Source organism: Notechis scutatus, chromosome Z (genome assembly GCF_049901735.1).
Source record: "Notechis scutatus isolate UNSWTSFEM ecotype Mainland chromosome Z, rNotScu1.2, whole genome shotgun sequence".
Classification (NCBI taxonomy): Eukaryota; Metazoa; Chordata; class Lepidosauria; order Squamata; family Elapidae; genus Notechis; species Notechis scutatus.
The window spans coordinates 36,939,571-36,966,691 of NC_142025.1; the positions used below are offsets into that span (position 1 = coordinate 36,939,571).

Here is a 27,121-nt window from a genome sequence, read left to right on the forward strand (position 1 = left end):
TGTATCTGGTCTAGACCAATTACTCAAATATGATAGACTACCGATTAAGGATTGATATATTTCTTTATCAAACATAGGGCTTTTGATATCACTATGTGTAAATTCCTTACTCATTGGTGTCTTAGCAGATTTACAATGCTCCATGTTATAGCGTTTTAATAATTGGCTAATCTTCTTGGCTTGCGAAATTTTAAAACCTTTATTCGTTTTCACTATATCAAGACCCAAATAATGCTTAATATCCCCTAAATTTCTAATTCTGAACTTTTTCTGTAATCTATAAACAATATCATTTGCTTCTTGTTCAGTTTTAGTTATAATTGCCCTGAGGCCCCTACCTTATGAGTCCCCAGACCCCCAGTTCATAAGCCAAACCCATTATGAGGAGCAGTGAATCCTTGATTCGAGGTGGCACAGGAGAAAATTCCAATACTTAATCAAGTGGAAGGGCATTATCAGAGGCATCTTGGGTAAAGAGTAGGAATGTCCAAGCTGATTGCCTTATAACAGGATTCCATGCAGAAAATCCAACCAAACCTCGCAACCCTAAATTCTATATCTGCACTCAATTTGTTTTTGCTTTATATAGGTCCCCTTCAAGAAGTGAGAGGAGCCAAATGTCAACTCATAAAACATTCTTATGCTTGTTTTAGTAGTTGTCATAAAAAAGGGCAGGGAGGAAGGAAATCTGGAAGAGCAGTGCAGCAGTTTAAAAGCGAAAGTACATTCCAACTCTTATCTTTAAAAGATTGTATCTAAAATACCAGAGCTTTTGCCCGCAAATATATTTAATTGGAGAACATGAATGATGACACCCAGCCTGTGAACGTGCTCAATTGGAGAATTTGATTTATGAGACATCCGGGGTGTGGGGAAGCAGAGTCACATGTGACTATAAATTACATGTGCGAGAGTTGGCTGCATACAGGGCAGTGCCAGTATGTCACCTTTAATGAATCCTTTGAAGTTTTTTGAAGTTTGGCTTGAGAATCATGAATTAATTAGAGTAATTTCTGGAATCCTAACAAACCTCTTTACTCTGGCTTCGCCAGCTACAAGTGAGAGTGCCTCTGGAGGAAACGTGGATACACAAGGATATTAACAAGCTAGTGGCAGCCACTGAATTTTCTTGCATGCAGCTCATTTTTCATCCAGGGGTCTCGCTTCCAACGTCACTTCCTGCCACTTACAATGGCTTCTCCAATGGCAGGCGGGTGCTAGAACTAAGTGAAGGCTCGCCCCTTATAGAGGTACCTCCCTTTTTGGGAAGGCATTGAACCCATTCCTTGCTGAGAACAAGGAAAAAGACAAGGTTTTTTCATCACTAACCAGATGTGCAGATAGGCATACTTTCCATATGTCTGTAGGCAGTTCTTTCACCTGATGGACATCGAGGCTTACAACAGTCAATTTCAATGCTCATACCCTCCAAGACCTGACCGCCAGGTGGACAGAACGGGGTTTAGAGATAGGTATAGACAACAATTTCAGGCCAAGCGGCCATTTCGTGGCTCAGGAGGCCACCACTTTCACCATTCCAAGTGACTGCCAGGATCTTCCTCCCATTGGTGGGCACCTGGCCCTATTTGCGAATCAATGGGAGAACATCACCACCGATTTTTGGGTCCTAAATACAGTACAATTTGGCCCCATCCTAGAATTTCTCTCCACACTTCCAAGACTTCATCCATTGCTCCATCTCCAAAAATACCATCAGGAGAGGCCTCATGGATAAGGTGATTCAACACTTGTTGGATATCCAGCCCATCGAACCAGTTCTGGATGACCAATGAGGGGATAGATTTTACTCAATCCCATTCAGTTCTGAAGGCCTCAGGAATGGGTGGAGAATAATTCTGGAGCTCAAGAAATTGAACATCTACTTTCCACTTGATGTACCAGAGATTCAAAATGCAGTCTCTGCAATTCATCTTGGTTGGCGACCTCCTGATGTCCATTGACCTGACGGAGGGCTACCTCCATGTCCCAATCTTTCCCTTCCATCAAATGTACCTCAGGTTCTGTTATTCAGGCCACCACTTTTAGTACAGAGCTCTGCCATTCAGCCTTTCCTCGGTCCCCAGGACCTTTACAAAAGTGCTAGCAGCACTGGCCGTGCATCTCAGAGAAATTCCAGTTCATGTCCAGTGGTACCGGGATGACATTCTCATATAGTCCAGCTCTTATCATCAGGCACAGAAGAACCTGGAGACAACCATCCATGTCCTTCAGGACCACGGGTTCTCTATCAATTTTCCAAAGAGCCACCTATTATCATCCACTCACCTGTTACACCTAGGCGCAGTGATAGATACCAGGTTATGCGAGGTCTACCTTTCTCAGGAGTGCCAGGACAGCATCTAGTCCTTAGTGAATCAAATCAGAAAGGAACAAACCATTTCCTTGGCCGTGCTTTCACAGCTCGTGGCAAAGATGGTATCATGTATAGCTATAGCACCTTGGGTGCAGCTACATTCCAGATCCTTGCAATGGTTCCTATTTCCATTCCAGAGGGCAGGAGACAGCAACTCCAACACCAAGGTCCACTAGAAACACTCAGGTCCCTCAGGCCTTCAATTCAATATCTAGGAACACTCTCTGGGAGAAATTAAAATGCACTACCATCGATAAACACCTCCTTTTCCTCATACAAAAATTGTAAGATAATTCCACCTTGAAAGTGAGGTGTAATTTCAAGGGACTTTAACCGGCCCAGTAAGGGTACAAAAAGCGGTACGGCAGGGTTGCATCCTATTCCCCTCCCTTTTTAACTTTTACATTAACCCTCTGATCAACCTCTTACAGAATCCTGATTTACAAACATAGCACAACGTAATTTTGTGCTCCCAATTCTCCTATATGCCGATGCTGCTGCTATAATCTCACAAACTCCAATAGGACTGAAGAGAGCAATTGAATTTTGTAAACAGAATAAGCTGGTCCTTAACTTTGATAAATCAAAAGTTTTAGTTTTTCCTGAAAGACCTAGACAATACTCCTGGAAAATAGAAGGGTATAGTTTAGAACAGCTCAGGACATTCAGATATCTTGAGGTAGTTTTCCACTCACAAGGGATGTGGAAGGCACACCTGGATCACACAGTGCAAGCAGCCTATAGGTCCTCAAATGCAATTGAACACTTTATTTTACACCAGTGGAGGGCAATTAGTACCTGTGGCCTTAAAACTTTTTGAGGCCAAAACATTTGCACCAATTCTGCATGGGGCACAAACATGAATCCTTGCAAAAAAAGACTTCCTAGAACTTATACAAAACAAATTCCTGCAAGCCATCTTAGCTGCATCCAAAGGAACTCCAAATGTCCAGGTAAGAATTGAGACAGGCATGCCTCAAATTCAGGTAAGAGCCTGGAAGATGGTGATCATTCATTGGCTAAAAATGCATTTCTTCCCAGAGGGACTGACCCCTCTAGTACTGACTGATAACTATCTCTCCCCCTGGAAACAGGCAGTAGACCACAAGCTGGGCTCTTATGAGCTCTCACCGGTATTCTTAATGTCCCTAAACTTTGACCAAGCAAAGCAAGTAGTAATCAATAGAATGAAGGACATGGAGTTCCAAGAAGAACTAAATAGGTTGGCTCGCCACAGCAGGGACAGAATTAAACAGGGAGTATGGGAGTCAACAAGATATCTAAATGATTTGATCTTCCCAAAACAAAGAATAGCATTCTTCAGAGCCAAATTTAATATTTTACCATCAGCATTCCTTCAGGGCAGGTATAAGAAAACACCAATAGCAAAGTGTATGTGTGTGTGTGTGTGTGTGTGTATGTATGTATGTATGTATGGTATTCAGCTTTGTTCGGGTATTTTCCCACGTCATTATAGTTGTGCTTTTAAAGTTGTAGCAACGTTTCAGCAGAATCTCATCTGCCATCATCAGGCTTCTGTATAGTGTTCGTCTGTGAGTCAGACTTTCACAGCCATTTTTGTTTTAAATTTGGGGCTAGCCTACTGCTGTGCCAGAATGGTTTTTAGAGATTAAAAAGAGACCTGAAAGCATGAATAGAAGAGATGATTCCACCAGACTGTCAATTATTTGGAAGCCTGCACTCACCAACAAAAAAATCTCCACACCACAAACCAGGCAAACACCTGGCCACAAACAGATTCCCCCTGATACCTCCAGCTCAAACACACCCCAACCAGGCACCCAGATGAAACCTAGCTTCCTAATAAATGATAGCCGTCCATTTACTCGGAGCCAAGCCGCACTAAAAGCCTCCAATACAGGAAACACAATGTTGCCAGCCAATCAAGACAAAAAAAAAAAAGCTACAAAACAGGCAAAAGATATTAGAAACACCAATCAAGCAGAACACAGCAAACTCCAAGACCAATAAACACAGACCAAGACTCCCAACCAATCAGGATGAAGAAAAAAAACCATTCTGGCACAGCAGTAGACTAGCCCCAAATTTAAAACAGACAAACACAGAAGCCTGATGATGGCAGATGAGATTCTGCCGAAACGTTGCTACAACTTTAAAAGCACAACTACAATGATGTGGGAAAATACCCGAACAAAGCTGAATACCGTGTGTGTGTGTGTGTGTGTGTGTGTGTGTGTGTGTGTGTGTATAAAGGAGAAGTTGAAGATATCTCACATGTTTTATTGTACTGTGAATTATACAGAGTACATAGGTCATTGTATATTCTCCCCTTACTAGAGAGATTGCCAGGGAGGGCAGACAATTTTTATGTAGACTTTCTCCTCCAGGATTCAAACCCAGCTATTACGCGTGCAGTGGCAAAATTCTGTGTTGCTGCAATGTCTACTAGAAAAAAATTGGTTACAGAATTATAGCTGTCAATTTGTGACAATTTTTGGAGATAAAACAAACTTTGGAAAATGATATTTACACACATACTTATTGGCTCTCCACTCATATAAATCAGGGAGTGCCCCTAAACTGTTTGAGAATATGTATTTTCTTAACAGATGTTTTTGTCCACTATTAATGTATTATAATGTGTCAGTTTTTTTATGTATATTGTAAATAGTGATGTCTATTGCTGGTCTAAGACCATAATAAAGTTATATTCATTCACTCAGGTCCCTCAGATGATGAGTTTCCCCAGCAATAACCAAGGGAACCCTGTTCAAGGAGCCCAGCCGCCTGACCTTGATCTTGGATGCCAGCCTCTTTGGCTGGACAGCCCATCTCCAGTCCTAGTTGGCACAAGGACAATGGTCTCAAGCAGACTTGAAAAACAACATAAACTGGCTAGAGCTCCGAGTAGTCACTTTCACTACGGCACTTTCAGAACTCTGTATTGGGACAACATATACTAATCCTGATGGCCAAGGTGCACATCAACCGCCAAGGGGGAACCCACTCCAGGTCCCTCATGTGTGAGGCGGACCAATTGGGTCTCTGGGCAGAGGTTCACCTGCTTTCCATCAAAGCGGAGCACATCTCGGGTGCGACAAAAGCACAGGCAGACTATCTCAGCAGGATCACGGTGGACCATTCCGAGTGGTGGCTGCACCTGGACCTCTTCAGGGAACTATCCAAGAGATTCAGCCACCTGGTCCTGGACTTGTTTGCCATCCTGACAAACTCGCAACTGCCCAGCTTTTTCACAAGATTTGTGACAAGAGCAGAGGAGGTCAACGCCCTCCGCAGCCCTTGACCCAAGGGCCTATTATATGCTTTTGCTCCTCTTCCCCTCATTCCGGGGGTGATCAGGAAACTTCCATTGGAAAAAGCGGAAATTCTGCTTCTCGCTCCTATTGGCCCAGACAACCATGGTACGCAGACCTGGTCAGCCTATCTGTATCTCGTCCTTGGAGGATTCCTCAGGACAGGATCTCCCTCAGCCAGAGAGTCTTGGCCCTCTCACTAGCTCCAACTGACCATCTGGCACTTAAGAGGAGAATCCTGAGGAAGGACAACTTCTCAAGGAAGGTGATACAGACAATCCAGGCTTCCAGGAGACCTTCCAGAATTTATGACTACCTGGAAGGCGCTTTGCAAATGGTGTGCCAGGAAGGACATAGACCTCATTGCAGTATCTATTCCACAGATCCTGGATTTTTTTACCGGAAGGTCTTGACAAGGGGTTATCCCCTAGCATTCTTCGCAGACAAGTGGCAGCCTTGTCCATAGTGCTAACCTATGGGAATTTGGAATCCCTTGCCCATTATCCAGTGGTACATACATTCATCAGAGGTGCAGTTAACTTAAAACAGCCTGTGGCACACAGGTACCCAACCTGGGACCTGTCCAAGGTACTACAGGCTCTCACCTCAGCATCCTTCGAGCCACTTCGGACTATGAAGCTGTGATACCTGACTTTCAGTCCCCTTTTTAGTGGCCATCCCCTCAGCCAGGCAAATATCGGAACTGGCAGCCCTCTCACTCAGAGAGGATCTTTGTATTTTCCACACAGACAGGGTGGTTCTATAATTGGACCCCTCCTTCGTCCCCAAGATAAACTTCTGGTTCTCTAGGGCCCAGGAAATAGTGCTACCGAACTTCTGCCCAGGATCATCTCATGTGCTGGTACAGAGGTGACACACCTTGCATGTGAGGAGGGCGCTCCGCAGACATATTAAAAGAACATCTTCTCATTGTAGAACAGAATCCCTGTTTGTGTCATTCTAACATCTTCAATGGGTACCAAGGTCACATCGACCATAGGCCATTGAATAAGGGCGTATATCGCCAAGGCCTACGAGACGCAGGCTCTCCCAGTACCCAGACGAATAACCGCTCATTCCACAAGAAGCGCAACTACTACAGCCATGTGGGCAACGCAGGCCTCTATTGAGGACATCAATAGGGCAGCGACATGGCCTTTCCCATCTCACTTCGTAAGGCACTACAAATCGGACACCTTCACTTCTACTGAAATGGCCTATGGCAGAAGGATGCTCCAATGGGCGCATACCTATACCAAACCACTCCCCGCCCATAGGAACAGTTGGCTTTAGTATGTCCCGAGTGTGGATTTTCCAATCAATGTGCTGGAGAAGGGGCGTTGGCTTACCTGATATGCCCTTTCTCAGCATGTTGATGAGAATCCACTCCCACCCTGGTGACCGTCCAGGAGATACAGAGCCAACCAAAAAGTCCATCAGATGGCTACACCGTCGAAAAATGGGACAATGATGGTTATGGAGAGGTGTGGCAAAAGATTGAGGACTCAGTCTCTGGCCAGAAAGGCATGTGTCAACTCGAGTGTGGGTGTTCCATCGACATGCTGAGCCTTAAAGGGCCTATCAGGAAAGCCAACGCCTCTTCTCATCACTGTATCATTTATTAATTACATTGAATTGGCATACTTGATGCTTTTCCCCAATAGTACTGTTGGGTGAAAAAAATAGTATCTCTTGCTAAGAGTATTCATGTATTATTTCAAACTTTCAATAGATATAAAATACTGTACTTATCAGTTCTGGAGATCAGAGTTAATTTCCCTCCTATTAAAACTACTTACAGTTCTCATATGGCACTTGTGCCCTACATACTAAAGAATTAAAAGCCTCCAATATTGACCCAACTTTTATAACATTGCTATATCAAATAGAAGTTTTTGTACAGGCATGTTTTTGGTCTGTTGTTTTCTTTTTAAATTAGATGAAGTGCAGTGTATTTTTTTAATTTATATATGTTTTGACTAGGGCCTTATTTCATAAACTATAACTTACTAACTATTAGGATGAGGCAAGGAATGTTGGCTGATGGGGATCAGGAGACATGCCTTTTCTGCCATCGTGCCTACCTCTGAAACATCCTTCTCCAATTAGGATGGCTCTGTTTGTTAGCCATTCACCCAGTCCTGAGAACCTTAGGGTGTGAAGAGCCACATTTCCTAGTTTTGTTGATACTGACAGATTATAATATTTCTTAAATACTATTTGTATTTAATATCTTTCTTGTATTGTGTTTTATCCATTTTAATTGTTTTTATGATTGTTAGCTACCCAGAATCATTGATTTTAAATGGGCAGCATAAATTGAATAAGCAAATAAATAATTAATGGCTGTTGTGGAAATTTAATGGTTAGGCTTCATGTCAGTGTAATGTTGTCTAGTTTCCAAATTGCATTTAGACTGATACCTAATACATGCCTTCTTTCACTGTCTTTCCCTTTTCACCTGTTGTGAAATATTATATAGGCCTCTACAAGGCCTACTTGTTTGCTACGTGCTTTTCATCTCACCTCTACTTTCTAAACTGATTGTGCACTTCTGCTACTAACCTGCAGTTAGAAAATGTGCCTGGGCATACACCATATATTATTTAATAATAAATAATACTTAAAAGTTTTAAGAATAATGTTAAATTTATTTAGTATAAAGAAGAATAGAAGTTCATCACATTAATATTTTAATTATTGAAGAAAATTGTATTTTGTTGAATGTACTTTTGAGAAGGGTTGGTTACATTCTTACTTAGTTTCAAAATAGTATTTTTAAACTATCTAAACTTTAAAAAATAGCATATATCTTATTGCCAATTGCCAAAAACAAATGATTCTTATTAGGAATATAAACTTTTTGGATTCAACAAAACAATCCTTTTTTGAGATTCTAAAAATGTGACGTAAACCCTACATTTTGCTGGAAGGACTGCAAGCAAATTGTTATATATTAATATGTTTGGTGGCAATGTGATGTTAGTCCCTTTGGTCAAAAGTCATTTTTCATTTTTCCCCAATTTCTTTAAAGAATAAAAAAAAAGCTTATTCTTTGTTTTGTTTTCTCTATTTTATAAGGAATATTAATTTATTGTATATTAATCCATCATTGTTGCATTATAAGAAGTAGATTGTCAGCTCAGTATTAACCACCAAATACAAGTGATCTTCACTTAACTGATCCCAATTCACTTATGACGTGAAAACTATGTGACTGCATTGATTTATATCATCAGCTCCAGCTGCAGTTTTGAGACAAATCAGCCTTAGTTATTAAGTGGGATGTCACATGACTACGAGTTTGTGACTTCCTGATGTTTTCTCCATTGATCCATTGATTTAGCTTATTAAAAGTTGACTGTGAAGGTTAGAAATGGTCATTGTGTGACTGATCACAGTTGCCAAACATGCAAATTGCAATCACATGATCTTGAAGATGTTATGATGCCTACAATCTCTTTTCTCTGTGCTTCATAACTTTTAACTGTTCCTGATCAAGTGGTTAGCAAGCAATCTATGTGACTGCATTGACTTATATACAGGAAAAGTGAAATTCATCTTTGATTGGAACATTTGTAATAAAGTTTGTGAGAACTTTATTTGGTGAAAAAAATTAACAAGCTTTGGAAAAATCCTAAATTTCAAAGGAAAAAATATTCAGCTTTGATATTTATTATTTTGGCAGTATTTTTCCTACTGCATTACTTTTATATCTGTGAAAGTCTACTTAATTTTTACTTCTAATTATCTTCAATGAAAGACAAAAAAGAAAAAGATCCTGACAATAAGTTTTTATTAAATAAATTCTAGTATAAAGAGTTTATTTGATGTTCCATAAGAGTTATGTCAAATTAGAAAATATTAGGGAAGAGTTTATACTTAGATGTAAACATAAACCCAGTTTTTTCTCTCATTTTATTCCAGACCAATCTTTCCAGATGGGGATGGGGAAGCCTTGTTGTTCTGCTTTTTCTAATTACATTTGGACCATTTGCTATATTTTACTTTGCATTTTATATCCTCTGTTCTGTGGGTGGGTAAGTATATAATTTGATTTGTTGTTCAGGGTGAAGAAATATTAAAATTAAAAATGATACTCTATAATTATTATTGTTTTCATTATCTCTATTAGTGCCATTATTATTCTATTACATTAAATTGACATGTCACCTAACTCCCAACAACTCTGAAAAATTACAAATAAAAACACTGAAAATAAAAAATGCAATAGTAGACAAAAATTAAGAATAAATCTGAAAATATAGGATCGTATGAGATTATAATGACCAACATCTTGAATTGCACCTGAACCAAGTGGTTAACCAGTGCATCTTATGAAGCTATGATGGTTACAGGGGCATCCTTTCTTTCTGTCTGAGCTGAAGCTTGTGATCTTCAGGTTTGCCTTATATAAAGTATGTTACAGTAGTCAAGCAATGAGATACGTAGGGCTTGAGAGTCTGTATGAAGGGTATGGAACACCAGATGATGCTGTGTAAAGGCCAACTTGTCTATATCTATGATATAATATGAGCCTTGTCCTATACTGTGTTTTATATAATGTATATAATTTATTGTATACATTTTATATATAATGTACATTGTAGATCAAGTAACAAGATATTATATAAATTATCATCTCTCTGTATGCTAAACTTAAATTTGGAATCAAGGACAAAGAGGTTGAAAATATAACAGAAATATGTAACTTACATTTCCCAAAGAGTCTGATGTATTTATATTTACCAAAACAAGCTTATTTTTAAATTTTTTAGAAGTTTTTCCCAGCCCTTTTAACAATCTTTTGTAAGGAACACAAGCATCTTGAGTTAAAATATATAAATATTTGTTACCTTCAAATATTACTTCTATGTACTCATTGAAACTATTTTCAGTTTTCTGAATAGTTACTCAATTGTGTATTTCCATTTTAAAATTTGCTGTGAACAATACTATGAAATTATAATAATTTTCAATTCTCTCTAGAGGAACAATTTTAATGGCATTAAGGAGAACTTAATTCTACCGACTGTGTTTTTTAAATTGTAGGAATAGCCTTAGAAATGTGCATATATAAGTAGTTGTTCTATATTGTGAATGTTAGTCACTACATTATCTCAAAGTTTGTTATATAATTTATTTTTGAGGGGCTTTGTGGTAACACTTCTGTTTGGAAAAACTAATTCAGAGAAGTACCTTGAACAGTGTGAACACTCCTTTCTTCCTCCCACCTCATTTGGCATTAATAAGGTAAGCAACAAGAAATAAAAGCTTTATTATATACCATTTACCCCCCAGTTTTTATGAGTAAGCAAAATGTTTTTAAACAACTTTTTGCACAATATTTAACGTCATCTGGCAATCAATGCATTTCTCTTTTAAAGTGAATATAGGTAGTCCTCAACTTAAGATCACAATTGAGCCCAAATTTTCTGTTGTTAAATTAGACAATTGTTAAGTGAAATTTGCCCTCAGTTTATGAATTTTCTTCTCACAGTTATTGAGTGAATCGTAGTTTTTAAGTTAGTAACACTGTTGTTAGGTGAATCTGTATTTCCCATTGACTTGGTGATCGCATAACACCAGGACAATTCAACCATCATAAATATGAGTCAGTTGTCAAATGTCTGAATTTTAATCAATGACTAGGGATGCTATAATGGTCATAAGCGTGAAAAACCATCATGTCATTTTTTTCAATGTCTTTGTAACTTTGAAAGGTTACAAAATGAACTGTTGTAAGTCCAGGACCCACTGTATTGTAAAGGGAGAAGTTGGGTTGCACAACAAAATTGAAACAACAATTGACTTTGGGAAAAGTTACATTTACCTAAAGTGTAAATTAGACTGTTAATGGATTTTCAAGATTTGTGATTGAAGTGCAGTTAAGCTTTTGGTTCAAAGGGTCTTTTTTTTTAATTTGCCACTTAAAACTCTAAAAAGAATTTTTTTCCACAATTTTAATGCTGTAATTTCTGAATCATACATTTTTATAATTGCCAATTGTCCATTTGATCTCTTGTTTTGCTCACTATAAGCATGGGACACTTTTCTGGGTTTGATTCTGTTTCTCTAAGTTCCTGATTCTGCCCTGTATCAAGGAAGACTGATGACTGATGTAAAAGAATCTTACCAAAGAAATTATCTTTGTATGTCACTCTCTGGTGCATGTTCTCATCCCTGTCACATATATGACAAGATGGAGAGCATACCTCTGAACCCTCTGATCATAAGTGGCAGACCAAGGCATGTAGTTTCATGAACCTGAGCATTTTATTGTTTGGAAGGCATACTATATCCATATCCAAAGCATTTGGGTTATATTAGATAATTCTACCACAGTCATACATATATTGTACTACTAGCCTTATACCTACTGACAGGATGATGAAACTTCAATGCCAAGTTCTTTTTGCATTGATGTTACTCACTTTTTCTTCCTGACTGTCTCAAGGTGAATCTCTTTGTATCACAGAACAATAAGAAATAACCTTTTGCAATTGGGGTAAAACCCATGATTTTTACGATATTTTTTTTAAACGTAAAATTGATCCCTTTTTATATATTTCCTTTGTTTGTTGGAAGTCAGCAGAAGTCACACTTAACAACATGCTATCTAGCTTAAAAATAGCAATAGGACTTTGAGGTTACCGTCGCTAAGCTATGCAGTCATGTATCATTGTACTTTATGACTGCTTTGCTTAGTAATAGAAATTCCACTGCCGGTTATTGTTGATAGTTGAAGATTAACTAATGCTGTATATTAGAAATCTGTAAAATTTTGTTTTAGAATAATTTTTACTGTACTTATGTTCTCTCTTTCATCCATCTGATTGTAGAAATTTAGCCTAATGAAAAGTTCAGAAGTTTTTAAAATGTGTGTATTTTTGTGATCTTGGAATCCATATATATATTACACGAATCTAGATATATTGTATACATTAAGTATATTGTGATATATTGTGATCATTTGAAAATTGTGCAGTTATTTCTAGAAGAATAGTATCTGTCTAACAAAAAGAGTCAGATAAACTATATGTGGTTTTTCCCCCCCCTCATGCCATTCATGCAAATAAGGTTGATTTAAATATGATGGTAATGAAGTGACTTGAATTTAGGCTTGCTTGATCCTAGTCCAATATGTTATTCTTTTTATAACAATTTAAGCATGGGAGTGTTCATGAGGAAATAATAACAGTGCAGGTATGTGTTTGTTTGTTTTTAATCATACCTTGATTAAAATCTGGTAAGACCACTGAAGAAATAATAACAATGAAAGAAAGAAAAATTATTTGTTTGTTTATATCCCACCTCTAATTTGAAAATACTACTTTGCGGTTATATTGTAAAGCATAGACTTTGTTCAAAATTTGTATTTATGTGAACTAAAATTGCAAGCTAAACTGACATTAATTTTGTGTATTCTTTCCCAAAGTGCATAGAAGAAATGAAAGAGGAAAGCAAACCTATTAAGATTGATAGGAGGTTAACTGGTGCCTATATAATTGATGAACCTCTGCAGCAAGTGAGTTGAAAAACATTGGTTTTTAAAAAGTTTATTACTATAATGTTCTGTTTACATTATTAAATGTAAAGATTATTGATAAGAGAATAATCTTAAGTATTTAAATTGTACAGTGTATAATTTATGTTACAAGTAACATGAATGTCATTTGCAGTATGAAGTACCTATTTTTGAATCTGGAAAGGAAAATTCACAATATAATATAAAATATAGCTTCTCCTAAATGGTTTGACTTTATCCAAAAGTCTTTGACTCATGAAGAGTGTATGTGTCTTGTCAGCATTTCTCTCTCTCTTGTCAAGCTAGGACCTCACTGAACGATTACTTTGGGTAGCAATCATTTGAAATTACAACAGTACTGAAAAAGTAACTGTAACTAATGCGTAACTAATGCCCATATTTATGACGTTGGCAACATCTCTCTCTCTCCCTCTTTGTCTCTCTCTCTCTCCCTCCCCCTCTCCTCCCCTCCCCCTCCTCTCTCATCATCAAAAGTTAGCATGTCTTATCCTGTGCCTGACACACATAGACCTCCTTTTTTAAAAAAAACATTTTTTACATTAGTTAAACAAGCAACTATTATTGAGCTGCCTTTCTTCCTGGAATTTCCCAGCTGGTACTAACCACAAGTTTACACAAGTTTACTCAGCTCTGTTACCTTAGCTGACTCCCATTACTGCTTGTAATTGACAAGATTTTAATGAGTGTTATAGTTTCAATATATTTTCAGTTCTTAAACTGCTTGGAGCGAAGAGCATAATATGCAGTCAGTGCTAACACATTTCTTTCAGTGTGTTCTCCATTTTATGCCTGCTTACCCTCTTGTACTCCCTTCCTGTCCAATGAATATAAATACAGACATTAATTCTCTTCTTGTTAATTATCCTAACCCCAAGTTGAGCCCTAAAATGACTGGAAGGGTAGGAAAAAAGAAAAGCTGAAATAATATTGTAAATATTATAAAACAGATGCAGTTATATAATTTTCTGCTTAGTGACAGTATCATTTAGCAATAAAGCTGCTGGTCCCAATTTCATTGCAAAACAACGGCTACCTATATTACAGTAATATTTGTTTTCTCCTGAAATTATGCTGTGAATCAGATTTAGCTTTTTTGTCTTCAGACTCTCTGAGGGATATTATCTCTGGCCTATAAGTTTGACCTCAACCTTGATTAATACATCTAGCAAAGATAGCAAAATTGTGGATGCTCTCTCTCTCTCTCTCTCTCTCTCTCTCTCTCTCTCTCTCTCTCTCTCTCTCTCTCTCTCTCTCTCTCTCTCTCTCTCTCTCTTCTCTCTCTCTTCTCTTCTCTCTCCCCCCTTATATTCCTCTTCATATATTGTTAGTTTCCCTCCTAAACATATTCTTGAAACTCTTGCTGTTACTATTTAGGATTTGTTTTAAAAATTAATTGTTCTCATAAAGGGTATTTCAAAACTAATGGCACAATTATTTGCAGAACACTTATAAGGCAAGTTAGTATTTTGACCATATCGTCATTTTAATGCATATTTCCACCTCCAAGCTGTATAAACTGGAATGCTTAGTGGATTTAAGCATATCAGTGAGGTGAATTTGTGTAATGAGGGCGGAACTGGTCTAAGGAGATCAGCACCCTATATCAAGCTGTGCATAATTATTAGGCAGTTTCTTTTCCTCAGGCAAAGTAAATAAAAAAAAAAGATTTAACTGATTCTAAAAAGTCAAAAATAGTAAATAATCTTTCAACACTCTTGAAATTGCTAAGTTCTGAAGATTGCTAAGGGGCGTGATCACAGAACCATCAAATTTTTTGTTGCAAATAATCAACAGGCCACAAGAAATGTGTTGAGAAAAAAAGATGCACATTAACTGCCAAAGATTTGAGAAGAATCAAATGTGAAGCTACAGGAACCGATTATCCTCCAGTGCTCTCATATTCCAGAACTGCAACCTACCTGGAGTGCCCAGAAGTACAAGGTGTGCTCAGACAAGTGCTCAGACAAAGTAAGGAAGGCTGAAACCCAACCATCATTGAACAAGACACATAAGTTGAAATGGCAAGACTGGGCCAAGAAATATATGAAGACATATTTTTCAAAGGTTTTATGGACAGATGAGAGTGACTCTTGACAGACCAAATAAATGGGAACATGGCTTGATCAGTAATAGGCACAGAGCTCAACTTTGACTCGGACTCAAGAAAAGTGGAGGTGGGATAATGGTATTATTAAAGATGAGCTAGTTGGACCTTTCTGGGTTGAAGATGGACTCAAAATCAATTCCCAAACCTACTACCAGTTTTTAGAAGACACTTTCTTCAAGCAGTTGTACAGGAAAAAGTCTTCATCTTTCAAGAAGACCATAATTTTTAAGCAGGGCAGTGCTCCAACACATGCATCGAAATAGTCCACTGTATACTAACTAGTAAAAACCTTAAAGATGAAATAATAATGACATGGCCCCTTCCTCCCCCGACTTAAATTCTTTTAAGAACTTGTAGACCCTTCTTAAATGGGAGATTTACAGTGGAAAGAAAACAGTACACCTCTCTGAAAAGTGTCTTGGAGGTTGTGGTTGCTACAGCACAAAGAGTTGATTGTCAACAGATCAAGAAACTGACAGACTTCATGAATGGAAGGCTTATGACTGTTATTGAAAAGAAGGGTGGCTATATTGGTCACTTTTTAAAAAAAATGACAGAAATGTTTATTTGTACATTTTAAGTTGTTTGTTTATTATTCTCACTTTAGCAGATGCAAATAAATGAGTGAGATGGGCAAATTTTCATTTAGTTGCATAATAATTCTTCACACTAATAGTTGTCCAATAATTGTATACGCATAGATATTCTCCTAAGAAAGCCAAAACTTCACTTTTACTCTCTTAAATATTCAGTTTTGAGATTTATTAATATTTTGGATTGATCAAGAGCACAGTAGTTGTTCAGTGATGAAATTAATCCTCAAAAATATAACTTGCCTAATAATTACGCACACTGTATGTATTCTGAGCAGAATTTCTTGAATATGATGAAATGTATGCTAGAAGTTTAAATAGCTAGATAAAGTTAGTTTTGCATAGTGCAGGTGTACTATATTATCTATGCTGCTAATCTGAATAGATCATAACTGTAGATATTACTATGGTTTGCTTACATGAGAAAATGTCAATTATAGGTAACTTGCTTATTCTACCACTTCTCCCTATCTAATGAGGCAGAAACATTTACCTCTTATCTAATCTCAGAAACTATGATTGGAGTAAGCTAATATTCAAGTAAATACAAAATTATCACACAGTGGATTGCTACAAATTAGGAATGAAAAACTTCAAACAATGCATTCTGTTGTAAGATAGAACGGAAAATTATAATTTAATGAAAATTAGTGTAGAGCAGGGGTGGGATTCAAAAATATCAGCAACGGTTCACTGCCCAGTTGCTGGGTGAGCGTGGCCATGGTGGGCATGGCCTACCAGAACTTCCAGGGGGGTTGACCTTTCCCAGGATCTGGGGGCTTTCCTTGGGCCTCTGGGGGCTTTCCTCGGGCCTCTGGGAGGGCAAAACCAGCTCCCCCTGGGCTCCAGAGGGCCTTTAGAAGCCAGAAACAGGCCTGTTTCTAGACTTCCAGTTCGGCCCATTTTTCAACTTTCAGAGCCTCCACACGGACCCTACACACAGAAAAGGTGACAGAATGCTATACAATCAGGCCAGAAACATATTAACAAGAGAGATCAGAACAGCAAAAAGAAGCTACTCTGAAAAGTTAAGGAATCAGTTCTCAACAAATGAACCAGCAGACATGTGGAAAACATCACTGGCTACATTAAACCTCCAGGCAGGAAGAAGGAAATCAACAACTAGCAGATGACCTGAATTTGTTTTACTGAAGGCTTGAAAGGAAACTACAGCCACATATCTCCACAACCCTCATCTCAAACACACCAACAACAGCCAAGCCTCCTACAACTGGCCCCAATCCATTGGGTGCACAACCTCTGGTGATCACAGAAAAAGAAGTGCAAGATCTATTTCACAGACAAAAGCCAGGAAAAGCACCAGGGCCAGACAGAAAATCATAACTTAATGAAAATTAGTGTAACTCCTTCTTGCTTAAAAGTCTGTGCTGACCAATTGGCCCCCATCTTCACCCGAATCTTCAATAGATCACTATTGTGCTATGTATTATGTTCCTTCCTGCTTCGCAAGCTGTACTATCATCCCAGTGCCAAAGAAGCCCTCCATCAAGGAACTGAATGACTATAGACATGTTGCTCTAACATCTGTAGTTATGAAAATCTTTGAAAGGCTTGTGCTGTCTCACCTGAAAATCATCATGGATCCGCTGTTAGATCCCACGCAGTTTGCATACTGAGCAAATAGATTGACAGATGATGCTGTTAATATGGCTCTGCATTACATCCTAACACCTTGAATCTCCAAATACCTACGCAAGGGTCCGCTTTGTAGACTTCAGTTCAGCATTCAATACCATCATTCCAGACATTCTTCTAAGTAAATTAAACCAACTAGTGGTACCTGAACACACTTGTAAGTGGATCATAAGCTTCCTAACAGACAGGAAGCAGCAGGTGAATCTAGGCAGAATCACATCTGATACCTGTACAATTAGCACGCCCCCCCCCAAGGCTGTGTATTTTCTCCACTTCTCCCTATATACCAATGACTGCATCTCAAACGATCCCTCTGTTAAAATGCTGAAGTTTGCTGATGGCACAACAATGATTGGTCTCATTCAAGACAACGACGAATCCGCATACAGACAGGAGATTATACAACTTGCGTCATGGTATAACTGGAACAATCTGGAACTGAACACACTCAAAACCGTAGAAATGGTGGTAGACTTTAGAAGAAACCCACCCATACTACCACCTCTTACAATACTAGATAACACAGTATCAACAGTAGAGACCTTCAAATATCTAGCTTCTACTATATCACAAGACCTAAAACGGACACCTAACATCAAAAACGTCATCAAAAAAGCACAACAAAGAATGGTCTTTCTGCGCCAACTCAGAAAGCTCAAACTGCCCAAGAAGCTGCTGATACAGTTCTATAAAGAAATTATTCTGTCATCTGCCTCTCTATAACTGTCTGGTTTGGTTCTGTAACCCAACAGGAAAGATATAGACTTCAGAGGATAATTAGATTGCAGAAAAAATAATTACTACCAACCTGCTTTCATTCAAGGACCCGTATACTGCACGAGTCAAAAAGAGTGCTGTGAAAATATTTACAGACACCTCACATCCCGGACATAAACTGTATCAACTCTTTCCCTCAAAACAATGCTGTAGAGCACTGCACACCAGAACAACTAGACACAAGAACAATTTTCTTCTTCACTCTGCTAAACAAATAATTCCCTCAACACTGTTCAACTATTTACAAAGTCTGCACTACTATTACTGTTAATGTTCTCATCACTCCTTATCACCCATCCCCTCCCACTTGTGACTGTAACTTTGTCGCTTGTATCCTTACGATCTATATTGACTGTTCCCTAGTATGACTTGATTGCTTATTGTACCCTATAACTATCATTAAGTGTTGTACCTTATGATTCTTGACTCTTTATGAATGTATCTTTTCTTTTATGTATACTGAGAGTATTTGCACCAAGACAAATTCCTTGTGTGTCCAATCACACTTGGCCAATAAAGAATTATATCTATCTCTTACCTGCATCCAAAATGGGCTGCATGGAGACTTCTGGGAGAGGCTGAGTGGGGCCAGACGATCAGTTCAACTACTGGTTCAGTGAATCAGATGTACATCCAGTTCGCCCAAACTTGTTTGAACGGTAGAATCCCACCCTTGGTGTAGAGCACGAGAAATAGTATATGGAAGAAAATATGTGGAACTTGTATTGATTCTAATAGGGATAGAAAGACCAATTTTAAGGCTACAAAAATATAAATAATCTATTGTAGCTGCAATATTCTAGCAGGTTCACACATTGTCCCCATCCAAATTATATTAACCTCTTAAATAAGCGCTTAATTCTAGGATTATATAAGAGCCTCAGTGATGCAGTGGTTAGAGTGAAGTACTGCAAGCTACTTCTGTTACAGCCAGCTGCCTGCAATTTGGCATATCGAATCTCACCAGGCTCAAGGTTGACTCAGCCTTCCATCCTTCCGAGGTGGGTAAAATGAGGACCCAAATTGTTGGGAGCAATATGCTGACTCTGTAAACCGCTTAGAGAGGGCTGTAAAGCACTATAAAGTGGTATATAAGTCTAAGTGCTATTGCTATTATGAGAAAATTAAAACAAACAAAATAGTCTCCTGGTAAATTATAGAAACACTGTGATAATATGCATGTCACATAGCACATTTAATGGTGTTTCTTCTTTGCCAATATAAATGTACTTCTTTACTCATTCTAAAATATATCATTTCCTACACTTATTTCCTTTTCAACTTCTGAAATTTCTAGAATATGAAAAATCAGAAAATATGGAGTTGTAAGTGCTTGGAAACATACAGGGCAAGTATGGGTGCACTCATTTCTATTACTAGAATACATTTCTTTATGAAATCTATTAAAAACAGTAATAAAAGGCAAAAGAGGATAATTGCAAACAGAATTTAAATTAGTAATATTAGAATGCTGGCGATGGAAATTAAATGAAGATTGCACATGCACACAATAGACACACACACACACAAAACCAAGTTAGCAGACGTAAGAAAGAAAATTAAAAGAGCTAAGGATGTAAGAATTGATTTATAACAGTTCAATGTTATTTCTTCTTGTATTCATATTGGTTCAGCTCCACTTCAGTTCAGAAGACAACACAGCATAATTGTATCTGTTGAAATATTTTTAGGAATAATTAGATTAATTTGTTTAGAAATCTGGATAAAATGAAATTCTTATTTATCCTTAATTTGAAAAGCTGTAGAGGTAGTCCTTGACTTAACAACCATTCACTTAGTGACCGTTCAAATTTATAACAGCACTGAAAAAGGTGATTTATCATTGGTTTCCACACTTAGGTATGTTGTATGTCCCCATACTTATGTGATCAGATTCAGGAATTTGTCAGTTGCCATGTATTTATGATTGTTGCATTGTTCTGGTGTCATGTGATCATTATTTGTAATCTTTCCTATTGGCTTCTCCAAGCTAAGTCAATGGGGAAAGTGAGATTTACTTAACAACCATATGATTTGTTTAATAATTGCAGTGATTTCCTTAACTACTGTGGCAAAAAAAAATGTAATGGGACAAAACTCACTTAACAACTGCCTTGCCTAGCAATGGAAATGTTGGGCTTAATTGTTGTTGTAAATTGAGGACTACTTGTAAAGTAAAGGTATTCTATAATTAACATTGTCATTAGTATTTCAGACAGTGATCAGTGTTACTTGTTTGAAGTTTCATTGATTTTTATACATTTTTATAAATTAATGCAAACATAACTAGACCATTATAAGCATAATTTTTTTTATGAAATTGATTTGCTAAATATTTGTTAAAAGTAATTGCTTTATGAATGTTTTAATGTTTGATTTCTTTAAAAATGTATGTTTCAGATCATTCAATTTTCCTTGCGTGACTATGTCCAGTATTGGTATTATACACTAAGTGATGATGAATCTTTTCTTCTTGAAATCAGGCAGACTCTCCAAAATGCATTAATTCAGTTTTCTTCTAGGTAAGAATTATTTTCAGTAGTTTTCAAACAAGTCTTTAAAAATCTCCCAATATTTTATAAAAGAAGATTAATATGTGAATATCCTCAAATACATGTTATTTACAAAAACTACCTAGGTATTTCACAAAAAATACTGTTACAGGTTTTCTTTGCTTAATCAATATATGAACTTAATAAAGTTCAAAGTCTATTTGAAATTACATTGCTGCTGAATGAACAGACTTATGACACATACTCTAAGTTATGGTCATTACAGACACCCACAGTCATGTGATTGCAATCTGGTTGCTTGGTAATCTGTTCACATGATTGATTACCAGGCACCTTGTGATCATGTGATTGACATTTGTAATCTTCCCTGCTGGCTTCTCCAGACAGTCACTGGGAAAGTAGCAGGAAGGGTTGCAAGCCACTGCTGCCTTCAAAGAGAAGCTGCAGCTGGCTGAAAAGCATTCTAACAACATGGGGCATTTGCAGCCAGTTCTATGAACTAGAAGGATGTCTCTTGACTCTGGCTGCTGGTTTTAAATGCCCCATACTGCAAACAGTCCATGCCGAAATCATCCTTGAATTTCAGGATAGATCCAGTGTGGGCCATTTACCACATCCAAGAGACAATTCCACTTCATTTATGAAGCTGATGCCAAAACTGAACATCTTTTAAAAAGTAGCATTATTACACATTTGACTTAAAATTGTGAAGAGTTAGCTATAATTTAAATATCTATGCATTTTATAGGAACTTAATAAACTTAATTTTAGTGATATTTAGGTGGATTTTAGTGGATAGAATTATTGCTAATTAGCCATTTATGATTCATCATTATTGCCGTAAAACATTCCCTTCATATTAAGAACTTAAGTTTGTATAACAATATAGAGGGAGCTTTGTGACATAAAAGAATTAACATAATAGTATGTTGGCAGAAAAATACAGTGATGACTCTGTTGTGTGCAAAATGTTTCACTGCAAATTAAAGGTAGTTTTATTTTGTAGAAGCCAGGCTTTGGCAAAGCAGATTCAAGTATTAGCTGAAATTAATATATTGTGCAGAAGTCTTAAGTCTTTATGATCAATGTCACTCCAATTTTGTTAAAATCTTCTCCTCCATTTTGTATAACATTTGGATATACAAAAGCCAAACAAACTGTAAAAAGAGCATCTATGAAATATCAAAATAAAACGATCTTAGCAAAAGAGTACATGTTATTGTAGTGTCAAAAATCTAATTAAAATTATCATCCAATGAACAAGTTAAGATCAGAGAAAGTGTCAATTTATGTTAGAAGCCTTTTATGTAATACATTGTCAATTTCTTTAAATTTTTAAGGACAAAAGAAATAGATTGGCAGCCTTATTTTACTACTCGAATTGTAGATGATTTTACTACTCATCTTAGAGTATTCAGAAAAGCTCAGCAAAGAATAACTGAAAGAGATGATCAGATTAAAGGTACTGGCTAAATATGTTCTTATAGAAATGTTATAATAAATTAAATGAAGGCAGTTTCTTTCCTAAGTTGCATTAATTCAATCTGTCTTATGTATAAAGTTATTGCTATTTTATATTTATTTTACAATATTTATAAAGCCATTTGATTTTGATGAATTCAAGGTGTTGTACAAAAAAGTTAACACAATATAACAATAAATAATATTGTAAACATAATACACAAGCATCCAGAGAGTATGAAAACTTGAAACCAATACTAAATCAGTGAATTAACAAAGCATCCTGATACAGTACCTTCTGGAAGAGTCAGGTCTTTCCAGGTCTTTAAGACTTGCCTGAAAGTCATGGCCATATGGACCTTGGGATCAATGCTGTTCCAGAAGTAGAAACAGCAAAACAGAAGGTACACTGTGGTTTTTTCCACTAAAAGTTCCTTAATTCAGTCACTCTTCTGTTTACATTACAGATAAATGGCATATTGTACATGGCATGCATTATACTGCTTGATAGAGATACCTGCTCCCCTCACTGTTTTTTTTCTGCTTTCTTCATCTTTAGCCTGATTTTTTGCTTCCCAATGATATACCTTGCGTTTTTTAAAAAAAAGGAAAATAGAGGCATTTTCAGGGGAATTTAAAGAAAGGAATTTGAAAATTTTGGTTTTGTAAGTTCAACAGTAGATTCCTGCATAAACAGAAATCACTGGCCAGAGACAGATGTGCCTTCTGTAGAAAAGCTTTCTTTTAATTTCTATTCAGCCAGAATTCATAACCCTGGATGGAAGGAAGACAACTTGAAGGGGTAGAGTATGTGAATTGCTGGTCTTGAATGTAGAATATTTTGGCCATCTTCACATGATTTGCAAAGTAACTAAAAAGAAATGGAAATACAGGATGTGCAATGCAGTACAGTCTAGCAAATAACACTTTGCTTCCTACTGCACAAAAACCAGTAAGAATTATTATTCTTTTTTGCTTTGTGTTATACATTCAAAGACAAGAACATATTCCTTGTTATCTTTTGAATCTGATGTGGAAAGCACTATCTATGGTATATATTGTAAGCAGTACAGCTGTACATACAATGAACTCTTTGAAATTGACAGTAAGTTCATTAGCAACTGGATACACTTGAAAATGTAGGAAAAGAGAAATTACTAAACCATATACAAATAATACATAAATGATAAAATAACATGTTAATAAGGAGGAGATATCTGAATGCAGTAATAGGGATTATTGCAGATGAAAATTCTTCTAGATAAAATCTGCTCAAGTTTTCAATTTTGGTGTAGATGGAGCAGAAGATTTTGTAGATACATTTTTTGAAGTTGAAGTTGAAATGGAAGAGACCATCTGTCGTGATCTAGTCTGCACATCTCCCAAAGATGAAGAAGGTATATGATTGTTTTCTTTCTTAATTATGCTTTAAATAAATGAAACATGCTGATCATCATCTATATTTTACAGTATAGATATAGATTACTTTTTATTAAGCTTTAAAACACAATTAACATAGAGTAAAATATTAGGTATTAATATGTATTATGTGCAAACTATATGACTATATAATTATTTTACTATATTATAAAAGAATTATATACTTTAAAATAAAGAATATGATTGTATGACTGATGAAAAAATTAAAAGTCTGCAGTGCACTATTTAAGGGGAAAAGAAATTATTTAATTTGTCTAAATGTCTATATTGATAGTTTGATATGACATTTGATTTTACTGTTGGGGAAAAGAAGCATATTTGTGTACTATTTTTCTGTTAGTGTAGAAATGTTGCAAAATGTTTCAGATTAATCTTATGACTAAACTTATCTAAAGTTTAGATGTATATTTACATCTAAAATCATATTTGAAGTATATAAAAACTTAGTAGATGGGTGGATGGATAGATGGATATTACTAGATTTTGATAAGCATTCTTATCTTGTACTTTTAGGATTCCTAAGGGATCTGTGTGAAGTTTTACTGTATTTATTGCTACCTCCAGGGGACTTCCAGAACAAGATCATGAGATATTTTGTCAGGGTAAATTTAATTTCATATTATATCACTGCAGTAATCCAATATTCTTTAGCCTAAGAGCTAAATTTGTATAATAATATTTATATAATATGTATATAATATTTATATAATAAAATATATGATGTAAAATAAATTTATTAAATATAATATTCATTAACAATATATAAAAATAAAATGGGCAGTCTGAAATTGAGAACTTGTTTTTAAAGAAGTCCGAGAAATTGACCAACTTATTTTGCTTTTCATTCTTTTATATCAACATGGTATTGAGCCATCTTTTGAACAGGAGCTCTGATTCAGGCAAGAAATTTCTGCCTAGAAATACAGGAGGCATACACTGGTTCTCTGCTATTTCTAATACTTCTGTATCTAATAATTCTAGACATGTTACATAACTGTATATAAGAATATGGATAACTCTATTGTGCATACATCATTTATTTTATTTTATTTTATTTGAAATCTTCTGTTTTCTTCCTACTACCCTGAAAGAAAGACAGTGATGAGAAAACCTGTAATAGATGCTCCATCAGCTTTTGCTTCATGCTAAATATAAATGACACAAGGCTGTGTATAATTATAATTATAATTATAGAATATATTTTGTTTTGTTTTTTGCAAAATACATCCATACTTATACACAAGTAGTTCTTGACCTATGGCTATTCATTTAATGACAGTTTCAAATTATGATAGTTTTGGAAAACATGACTTACAATCCATTATCAAAGTTGTGTTACATTCCATCTCACAGCCATGACTGCTTTTTAGACATTTGACAACTGGCTTGCACAATAGTTGCAGCACCTTTCAATGATTTGTGACTTTCCCAATTCGCTTTCATCAAAATCAATGGAGGAAGTCAAATTCACTTTAAAAAAAAATCTATGTTCACTTAACCATGTGATTCATTTAACAACTGAAATAAAAATGGTTGTAAAGTTGGGTCTGGTCATGTGATAACTCGCTTAACAATCACATTGCTTGGAGAGTGGAATTTCAGTCCTAATTGTGGTAGTAAATTAAGGATTATGTATAAAATGACAGCATAAAATGATGAAGATATTATAATAATGTGTCACCTTTTTTCCAGTTCTCCCTCCATTAATCAACTATTTTGCCATCCTGTTTTCAAGAGCTAATGTTCTACTGCCTTTCTTTTACCACTTAATACTACAGCTATCTTCTCAGTTTAAACATATTTTTTACACAACATTGCCTTAAGTTTTTACACATTGTCTTTACACAACATTGTTTTAATTCTATACCAGCATTCTTCTCCCTTTAAAATGCATAAGCAAGACCTGACCTAGTTAATATTTAGATGGGATGTTGTTAAACAATAAAGCTGTAAGATTGGGAAATTGAAAATATTCTGAAAAAATGCTATAGCAAACTACACGAACATTTTATCAGACTTTTTTTTCCTGAGGTAAGCAGAACCACTTGACATGACCGTTGGTTCAATCATAGTTCAAAGTTACAATGGCCTCAGAAATAGTGATTTATGACCTGCCCTTGAATTTAGTCGCATCATCCCTCTAGTGACATAATTGCAATTCAGATGCATGACAAAACAGCTTACATTTACAACCAGTTCAGCATCCTGCATTCATGTGATGGTGATTTGCGACCTTTCTAGACAGTTTCTGGCAAGTAGTATCAATTATGGAATGGCTTCACTTAACAATCATTTATTAATGAACCACAGTGATTTGTTTAATAATAATAATAATAAAAATGGTTGTAAATTTGTGTCCAGTCATATGATGATACACTTTAAAAATTTTGACTTACAGTTGAAATTCTGATCAAAATTTGAGGTTGTAAGTCAAGGAGTACTGTAATGTGGTATTGATTTGTATAGAATCAATTTTTTTCATTTTCAATTGTATCTCATACTACAATTAATTTCTACTGTAAAAATGCAGGTTTTAAAATAGCGCCATTACAAGTTTCATCATTAATTAAAAATAAACAGATCAAACAGATAATCAGAGTTGGAAGGGACCTTGTAGGTCATCTAGTCCAACCCCCCGCCAAGGGGTAACACCCTACACCATTTCTGACAAATGGCAGGCCAATCTCTCCTTGAAAGTCTCAAGTGATGGCACTCCCACAACTTCCGAGGGCAAGCTCTTCCATTGGTTGATTGTTCTCACTGTCAGAAAGTTTCTCCTTATTTCCAGGTTAAATCTCTCCTTGTTCAGTTTCCATCCATTATTCCTCGTCTGGCTTACAAGTGCTTTAGAAAATAGCTTGACCCCTTCCTCCCTGTGGCAGCCCCTCAAATATTGGAAAACCTCTATCATGTCTCCCCTGGTCCGTCTCCTTCTCTTACTAGACTAGCCAAGCCCAGTTCCTGCAACCATATGTTTTAGCCTCCAGTCCCCGAATCATCCTGGTTGCTCTTCTCTGTACTTTTTCTAGTCTCAACATCTTTTTTTATAATGTGGTGAACAAAACTGGATGCAGTACTCTAGGTGTGGTCTTACTAAGGCTTTATAGAGTGGTATTAGTACTTCCCTTGATCTTGATTGTATCCCTCTGTTAATACAATTTAGGATTGCATTAGCTTTTTTGGCTGCTGCTGTACACTGCTGGCTCATATTTAGCTGGTTGTCCACTAAGACTCCAAGATCCCTCTCACAGTTACTGCTATTGAGCCTGGTTTCACCAAGTCTATATGTGTACTTTTGGTTTTTCTTGCCTAAGTGTAGGACTTTACTTTTCTCTACATTGAATTTCATTTTGTT

General features: G+C 36.5%; 1 protein-coding gene across 16 annotated transcripts in view; it reads left to right on the forward strand.

Moving 5' to 3' along the window:
- SNX13 (sorting nexin 13) overlaps positions 1-27,121 on the forward strand; it is a 109,144-nt gene that overhangs the window by 36,364 nt on the left and 45,659 nt on the right. For all 16 annotated transcript variants that reach the window (XM_087946015.1, XM_087946022.1, XM_087946017.1 and 13 more), the window contains exons 2-8: positions 9,598-9,710; positions 10,821-10,923; positions 13,109-13,198; positions 20,753-20,874; positions 22,206-22,327; positions 23,622-23,723; positions 24,280-24,368. In XM_087946015.1, the coding sequence (XP_087802141.1) occupies positions 13,121-13,198; positions 20,753-20,874; positions 22,206-22,327; positions 23,622-23,723; positions 24,280-24,368 (513 nt within the window). In that variant the 5' untranslated portion in view covers positions 9,598-9,710; positions 10,821-10,923; positions 13,109-13,120. The remainder of the gene's footprint in view (positions 1-9,597; positions 9,711-10,820; positions 10,924-13,108; positions 13,199-20,752; positions 20,875-22,205; positions 22,328-23,621; positions 23,724-24,279; positions 24,369-27,121) is intronic.